The sequence below is a fragment of the Mus caroli genome, chromosome 1 (assembly GCF_900094665.2).
Source record: "Mus caroli chromosome 1, CAROLI_EIJ_v1.1, whole genome shotgun sequence".
NCBI lineage: Eukaryota > Metazoa > Chordata > Mammalia > Rodentia > Muridae > Mus > Mus caroli.
In genome coordinates this window covers 86,475,547-86,484,367 of record NC_034570.1, presented here as the reverse complement: position 1 = coordinate 86,484,367, position 8,821 = coordinate 86,475,547, and the positions used below count along the sequence as shown (strand labels likewise).

The 8,821-nt window shown below is 48.6% G+C and overlaps 1 protein-coding gene across 3 annotated transcripts in view; it reads right to left on the bottom strand.

Moving 5' to 3' along the window:
- Positions 1 to 840: 840 nt before the first annotated feature.
- Positions 841 to 8,821, bottom strand: part of LOC110294003 (galactose-3-O-sulfotransferase 2) — a 14,628-nt gene continuing 6,647 nt past the window's right edge. For all 3 annotated transcript variants that reach the window (XM_029481154.1, XM_029481152.1, XM_021161946.2), the window contains 3 exons: positions 4,454 to 4,540; positions 3,133 to 3,391; positions 841 to 2,708 (listed from right to left, as the gene is read on the bottom strand). In XM_029481154.1, the coding sequence (XP_029337014.1) occupies positions 1,890 to 2,708; positions 3,133 to 3,391; positions 4,454 to 4,540 (1,165 nt within the window). In that variant the 3' untranslated portion in view covers positions 841 to 1,889. The remainder of the gene's footprint in view (positions 2,709 to 3,132; positions 3,392 to 4,453; positions 4,541 to 8,821) is intronic.

The window sequence follows — 8,821 nt, the reverse complement described above, 5'->3', positions numbered from 1 at the left end:
ATTGTGTGTGACAACTGGATCTTTCTTTGTTCCTGAGTCTTCCCTAGAAATGAAGGTTTCAGGGTTGGGGTCACGGCTCAGTGTCAGGTCACTTGCCTAGCACACTTGAGATCCTGGGTTCAACCCCCAGAACTGACAAAAAGAAAAAGAAAAAGATTAAGGATACTAAGAATGAAAAGTTCTAACTAAGGAGCTGGAGACATGGCTCAGAGCTAAGAAAACTTCTTCATGAAGGGACTCTGGCCAGCTCCAGCAAGGCGAGCACAGCTATGGCAGGCCTTGATCTTCTGCACCCTCTCCGCCCTGCTAACACTCTTAAAGCTAGTAACCAAGGTCATTTGCCCACTTCCTCCTCCTGAGACTGACCACCAAGGTCCAGCTATCAAAGTATTGAAGTCCAGCAACCGAAAGCCCCCTTTGGTTCGCCTAATTAACATGCTCAATTAAAATTAAACACCTCATCCTAACACAGGGTTTCCCTTTAATCCCTAACTGCCATTTTCCTATGGGCCACATCTGTTTTCTCTCTATCCAGAGGCAGTCCTCTGTCCCACTCTGGGACAGACACACCTAACCCTCCCATCTTTGTCCATTATCCATATCCTCTGTCCCTCTAGGGCAAATAAATCCCCTTCATGCTGAGAACTTGGTCTGAGAACATGTTGTTCGGGGTCTTTTTTTTCACTTCTCTTCCAGAGGACTCAAGTTTATTAAGAGCAATTTTGTCTACATTCAGTAATTTGTATTTTTGTTTGATTGTTCTGTTAGCGTGTTTGTTTGTGGTTTTCTGTCTTGTTTTGAGACAGGGTCATGCTTTGTAGCCTGGCTGTCCTGGAACTCACTCTGTAGTCCAGGCTGGCCTTGAAGTCAGAGTTCTGTTTGCCTCTAACTCCCCAGTGCCAGGATTAAAGGTCTGAGCCAGCATCCCTGGCATTCTGAATACCTCTGTTCAGTTTGGGAGAGTCAATTCTCAATTCTCTTTTGGATTGACAAACTCATTGTACCATCTCTAAACTTACAAAAAATTACTTTTTTCTTTGACAATACTTTTCATATTAAATTGAGGTCCAAAGGAGCATGGGATGTCTTTTCTGTGGCCTTGGACACAGAAGAAAAGCCTCCACCAAAACTCAACAAGCAAGGCTCAGGCAGACAGTCTGGGCTGAGTATGTGACAATGGCTTCTTTTCCCTGTTTGAGTACCCCAGGAACCAGGTACCTCATCCTGAGAGCTGGGTCCTCAGTAGTTAGTATCTCTCCTAACTATGAATGACTAAGAGAGGCACCCAAAAGATGATCCCTGAGATTATACACAACACGGTTTCCAAGGCAACCAAAGGTACCTGAGCTTCTCAGAGAACCTGTGGCAAGTCAGGCACTTTCTCCTTCAGGACTGTTCAACTGGAAGCTAAAAAGTAGACTGTGTCTGTGCTCAGGCTAACCAACAACTTTCACAACTCTCAGTCTACACTGTTCTTCATAAAATGGAAGGCTGCCTATTCATCCCGTCTCTCCCTGGCCCACCTCTGAGCCTCCGAACCCTGTACAGGCATGGCATTGTCACCGGTGCTGAATCAATGTGGCTACAAAATCCCAGGGAACAGTTGTAGGTCTCTTCTTGGATCCACAGGCCCGATGTCTACGCTCCGGTGTTCCCTTGGGCTGATGTTCACCTGGTGGGCTGCTTAGACTGTCTCTGTGAAAACATAATTTAAGGGCACTAGCATTCTTGCCTGTCCATGTCTCTACAATGGGTGGATTCANATATGGAACAGCTGTGCCTGTTGTCTTAGGTGTAAGGCCCTCTCCCAGAGATGCAGATGGATGGGTATCTTGACAGTTTCACTTTGGAAAGGTAGACTGGGAAGAAAGAGTCACTTAGCCAAACCCCTACTTTTTCATGAGTGGGATATCCTTGGGAGTCTTGTTGGGAAACTGCAGAGAGTACATATGGGCCATGTGCTGGAGCTCGGGCATCGCCATTCTCTGACAGATATGCAGTGTGGTGGTGCCCAGACCATGCCTAAGGTTGTAGCCCAGAATATTGGCCTTTCCACTCTGGTAAGGGCGCAGATTCCGGTCATCTATGTGTGTCAGGTTCTTGGGCTCTGGATCCTGAAGACACAGGGCCGTGAGCTCGCGCTGCCTCTCCCGCAGCTGCTCCAGCTCTTCTGTGAGCTGGCGTGGGCTTAGCTCCGCATGCAGCTGGGTCCAAAACGTGCGATTGAAATACTGGTAGAGCTGCCAGTCCAGCGCACACCAGTGCTGGACACGCTCCTGGCTCTCGGGCGTCAGGTGGGAGACAGTACTCTGGCTGCGCACGTTCAGCTTGAAGGACACGACGTCATCCAGCTGCCAGCGCAACCTTCTGCGCAGCAGCACCATAGACTCATCAAAGTAGTCTGCAATGAGCACCAGATGGAATCGCTGCTCCACCTCCGAAAGGCACTTGCGAACATAGTCCATGTCAGCTGGGGCGTTGTTGTCAAAGCCAAAATCAAACCACATGTTGTTTTTCGCATAGACATTGCGCAGGCTCACACTAGCGTTGTAGTACTTCCATGGATCTGCCAGGAATTCGTCCAGGCTCTTGGTCCTCTGGAAGGCAGGTACATAGTCCTTATAATAGATGAAGGAGGACTCCAGCTGGAAAACTGGGTTCCGGAGGATGGAGAAGTAGAAGGTGTCACTGGGCATGACTTTCTGCACCTGTTTGGAGAAGAAGTAGGTGGGACTAAAGACGCTGTTGGATGAACTGTGCAACTGCCCATGAAGCCTCACCTCGCACCTGTCCCAGCTCCCTCAACAGAGCTGGAGCCTCATTCCTACACCAAGGGAGCAAGTGCCAAAGTTGAGGGGGCAACAAAAGCCCAGTATGTTCTTCCAGAACCAGAAATTCAGAGATGTGAGAGAGGGTTGGGATGCCCTCAGGAAGACAGCCTTGAGGCTATGTGTCTCATGCCAAGAGCAATTACAGGCCATTGGCAGCCTAAACAGAATGGTCTGACAGGATCTATAGGCCACTCCAAGCCAACCCCACACCTGGGAGCCCCATAGTTACACCCACAGTTCCAAGCAATGCAGCTCTAGCCACACCCCACCCCCACCCCACCCCAGCCACCATGTTTCGCACCTCAGGATAGTTGAACCGAAGGTGGTTGCACATGATGTTGAAGTGATGCTGCAGGCGGTTGTCCTGCTTCAGGCCCTCCACATACCGTGTCACAAAAAGCCAGGGGTAGCCCAGATGGACTCTAGAGCCCTCAGGCAGTGCTGTGGTTAGATTGTGAGACTCTGAGAAGCGGTAGAGGATGTTGAGTATTGTACTGCTGGCTGTCTTGTGCGTCTTGAGAAACATGATGTTTGTGACCGGTGGTTCCTGGACCTTGTCCCTGAACCGAAGAGTACAGCGAGCATATCATCAGTAATGGAGCCACAAGCCTTCAACAGCACCCCTCAAGGAGTACCCCTTAACATGGGTCCTTATTCTATTTCCTCTCGCCATCTCACAGCACTGTGTCCCCAGCCCAGCTCTGCCACTCTGTATTCTTTCAGGCCAAGGGGATTCTCTGTGACAGATACAATTTCCCCTCATAGCAAGATGTTCTCCACAGCTATACTGTCTGTTCCCGTGACAGCCATGGGATACCTCAGACCCCAAGAATCACCCTTGGATCCAAAATCTGCTGTCTGTCTCCCAGCAAACCCTGTATGGCAGTGACTCTGTGACCTCAGCCAAGGTCAGCCAGCCTTAGAAACGCTAGGATGGACTCGGATGCCTGGATCACCAGCCATACTCCTGACTTAATATAAGCCAGCAAAGTTAGCAATGATGGTGAGGGGCAGGATCCAGTGGACCNTGGGACACAGCATTTTCTCAGAGGACAGTTTACCCCTCCTTATACAAACCTGACCAGGGGAGACGTGAAGGAGAAGGAACTGAGACCCTCACAGAATCCTGAAGAAAACACTGACTTGGGAGGCAGTTGGTTGTGCATAGATGGCCACCCCCTGGGTGATGTAGTCTTGGCAGGCAGGGGGAGAATGTTCTGGAGTCTGGTGCCAATGGAGCACAGTCATGACCTTACCACCTGAAAGTCATGCTAGAAGCCAGGCCATCTTTGTAGGCCAGAAGGTAGCCTTCCCAAGGCTCCTACTATACACTCCATTCTTCTCAGTTCCTTTCCCAGTCGAGGCTGAACAGGACAGGCCTGTTCCCCAGAGTCCCCTAGTAAACCTTCCTAGTGGGCCTGTCTCTTGTAGTCACTACACGAGACAGGCCCAAGACAAGCATAGCTCACCACCCTCTCCTAGAGAGGACACTGATGCTCAGAAGGGAAGTGAGTGAGTGCTTGTGTTCATAAAGCAGGCAGGACGGGGTCATGGTACTGACCTTGGGGCTGCAGGGGAAGAGCTCAGCCCCCAAGAGCATAACACATCTGCACAGGACTTACGGTATGAGTAGTCTGAAGTCCACATGCAGGAAACCAACCAGCAGGATCACAGCCAGGACCAGGAACCAGAGTGCCACCTGGAAGGACCTGTGGGCAGTACCTGCTTAGTGCCACTTGGATACAAAGCCCCATAACTGCTCAGCAAGGAGCCCTGTGATAACTGGTAATAAGCCCAGAGCAGGGTGACCCAGGCCTGCTTGTCTCAGAACCTGGAGCACCTCGGGCTGGGGTCTTACAAGCCCTCCCAAGCCTCTGAGCTGCAGAGGAAAGACTGAAGAGTAGACATATGTGCTGAGCCCCATAGTAAGGCCCCGGCCCCCAATAGAAAAACAGTTTGAAATGGGCCTTGAAATAGGATAGTGTCCTGCTAAGGACACAAACGGGANCATTGGGGATTAGGATCCTGATGAGAAAACAAGCACCAAGCTTCCTTCCTCACCACACCCAACCTCACCCTGTGAGGACAAAGACAGGTGCTGTCTTCAAGCCCTGGAGAGATCCAGCCCCAGGAATGTACACACTCACACATGCTCACACACACACACACTCCCTTCCTTCTCACAGACTCTAGCTTCCACAGTACTGAAAGGAACTGTTCTTGCTTAAATCTCCCTGTGTGGGAGGTGTTATGTCAGGCAGCTGGCTGCCAAGTAGACATCCTGAGACAGAGTGTGCTGCCATTCCACCTGCTGAAACAAAAGCAGAAGCCTTTCAGGGGATTTGCTGCTGCTGTGCATCTGTCCCTGACTCAAGCCAAGCCATAGTGAAAAGCATGATGGGTTGTCAGAGCTGCCTGGACAGCAGGCCTCTGCAGCTGCATATTTCATAGCCCGGGATAATCAGGGACACAGAACCAACACAGGAGCCACTCTGGCTGCAGGCACCCTCTACCTGTAGTAGAGTATAATAAAACCATGNTTTCCTTGTAGCTGGCCTTTGCTACTTTGTGAGTTCTTCTTCCCACCCACTATTTCTTCACCTTATTCTCTGCCCCCATTACTAGATAATGAAGAGAGGGAGGAGGGAGGGAGGGAGGGAAGATGAAGACAGAGAAAGAGAGAGAGAGAAGAGAGAGAGAGATCTATGAATCTAACTTCCTTCTTGTCTCTTCTTTACTTCTCTTTGCTACTTTGTGTGTTCTTCCTTTCCCCACACTCAGTCCACCCTCCCCTCACCTCCCATTTCACCCCTCTCAACACATAGGGGAAAAAAGAGAATAGAGAGCAAAGAAAGATCTCTGAATCTAACTTCTTGTTTCTTCTTTGAACACCACTACTAACAAACCACAGAGAACCCCCAGAATGACCAAAAACCACCCACCCAGCCTATGAGGACCTAGTATTTATATACCCTTTGAAAAATTCCCAGAATTCCAAACGTCACACAATCTCAAAAACTATCTGCTGCTGGCAAAACAATGCCTCTGCTAGGGCGAAAGGAACATTGTAGTCAGCAGGTGTAGACAGTCTGAAGCAGCTCCATATTCCACCTCTGGGATTAACAATTGCACTGGGAATCTGTTACTTTTTCTGTGTCTTTGGGGTGTTTGTTTGTTCGTTCGTTTGTTTGTTTTAAAGAAATAACATTCCAGAATCTTCCTACAATTCCTGGCCTGGGAGATCTTGGGTTTTGGTTGTTTTCCTGCCTCCTTGAGCATTTCCTGCTGTAGACTAAGAGTCTACATTCACCAATGCAGTGAATGGCTCTAGCTTTCCAGTGAGCAGCCAATGCTCTGTGAGCAGTTACCTGCTCCCCAACTCCCAAGCATCAGGCTGGCTCCTCAATTTCCCACAAACGCAATCGTGAGTGGATTTTTTGAGCTTTCAGATAAGCTCTGTGAGGACATTTTGATAGATACTGGGAAGGGTGGGAACTCCTCCTGAGATGACTGTGCCCCATGCACCAGGTGACATAAAAACAGATGATGCGCACAGTTTAAGTAGAGAATTGGGGGACTGAAGAGATAGCTCAGTGGTTAAGAACACTGGCCACTTGCTCTTCGAGTAGGTCCTGAGTTCAAGTCCCACCAACCACGTGGTGGCTCATAACCATCTGTAAAGGGATCCGATACCCTCTTCTGGTGTGTCTGAAGACAGCTACAGTGTGCTCATATAAATGAAATAAAGAAATCTTTCTTAAAAAGAGGACAACTGAACAGATTTGGATTATAGTTCTCTGAGACCTCTGTCCAGCACCTGTCTGGGCCTGGATACCCTCCTTTGGCTTTGATGAAGACTATGTGACTCTAGGATGCTCAACCTGGGAGTCTATAGGGTATGCTTGGTCACAGTTACTATGTCCAGAGCAAACAAGTGTATCACCCACCCCAAGACAGCCTGGTCACCTCTCCACCAATGCATTCTTTTAGAGCAGCCTCATGGTAACCAGCAGGGAGGGACTCTGTAACAGCACTTACTCTAACCTACATGTGAAAACCCATTAATATCCTATGGCTTGTGGGTCCAAACTTTTGTTTGGAAGAGGTAGAAAATATTTAGGGCCAGCCTGGCTAATTAAAACACTTAGTCCCTTCTCTAAAGCCAGAATATGCTTGGCAAGGCCTGTGATGCCTTGGGGAAATTTCTGTTTCAGATCCTGGGAACTCGATTTTTCCCTTCCATGAAGGCTGTGGTACGTGGTCTCGATGTCACTGAGTGCTGGCCTATGACTTTTGGTGCACTTGAGATATCCAATGTTCCCTATTTTACAGCATGACTTGATTATTTCTTGCTGACTTTGTCCCAATACATGATAGCCTTTTGCTGACTCTGTTCAAATACCTCCTTGCAAATGATAAATAAGATGCTTAATTGTCATAACCTATCCATTTATACAAGACTTCTTACTCCCAACTTTCCTACCTTTTTTTTTTCTTTTTAATTTTCTCATCCCCAGTCATCCCTATCAAAGATTTGTCCCTGCAGGAAAAAATGACCTTCTGGTGTAGGTCAGAAAGGAAGGAGAGGGGATAACAGGGCCAAAACCTGGCCAGGCTGAGCTTGCATACACAGCAGGAGCTGGTAAGGCAGGACATTCCAATTCCACAGTCCAGAACAGTATGCTGGCATGGATATAAAGCAGCAGTGCTTTACTAAGCTGCTGCCTATCTACCCAGGGAAGTGNTGGATCTCATCCCACAGGACACGGTTCCTCTAACCATGTCGTCAACAAGAGTTTTCTGTCCTAGCTTCCCTGGCATTTACTTAGATTTGCTAGCTTTTCTTACCATTGTAGACAAAACACTTATCTATGCCCCCCTTCCAAATGCTCATAGCTAGAGCTTTCTTGGGTACTGGCTAGTCTCTGCTCTTTCCTTACCAGGACATTTAGGACAGTAGCCACATGAACAGATGACACACATCCTAGCTGGCTCCAACTCAAGNCTCTAGGCTGAGTACCTTTTCTGGGCTGTTAACAACAGTAACATCTGCTGCCCATGTTTCAGGCTGATGGTTCACAATGGCCAAAGTTCAAAGTGGGTGTGTGGAAAGACAGTTGGCAATCTTCTGTACTGTGGGAATCATGAGTTGTTCTTCACCCCTAAAACTCTGTCTCCCAACCAAGCAAGTCCAACCAGACCCTAGCATCCCACACCATATATGGGGCTACAAAACACTCTTGGCTGCCACTACAAGGCTTTGGTCAATGCACGAGTCCTGCCCNCCACTGGCTTCCTATCCCTGGTCTTTGTAAGATTGTTGATCCACCAAACTCATTTTCCACTTTCTTGGCCCAGGCCTAGACTCATCCATGTCTCTAAGGAACACTGGGCACCTCTGATAGGAAACAGTCATTAGGGACTCTAGTGTGGGGGCTAAGGATGCTTGCTCCTCCAAGAAGGCTACATTTTCCAGGTCTTACGCATGGACAAACATGGGGCTCCACCTATGGCAGAAACCCTCTTGAGGCTGCACCTATATATATAATTCAGAAACTACAGCTACTAACTGAGCTTCTTCCAGTCGTATTTGTCTCCTGCCTTCCCCAGACACACAAGCCATCATACATGTGGGCATCCCATAATGACATACAGCATAAAACCCCTCAGGACCCTAAGATGGTTGGAATATGCTTATCCCAGGGAGTGGCACTATTAGGAGGTATGGCCTTGTTGGGCGAACTGTGTCACTAGGGGGGTTGGGCAATGAGACCTTTCTCCTAACCATGTGGGAGCCAATGTTCTCCTAGTGGCCTTCAGATGAAATTTCAGATATAGAATGTTCAGCTCCTGCTGCATCATGCCTGCCTGGATGCTGCCATGATGATACTGGATTGAACCTCTGAACCTGTAAGTCAGTCTGAATTAAATGTTGTCCTTATAAGAGTTGCCTCGGTCATGATATCTGTTCACAGCAGTACAACCCTAAC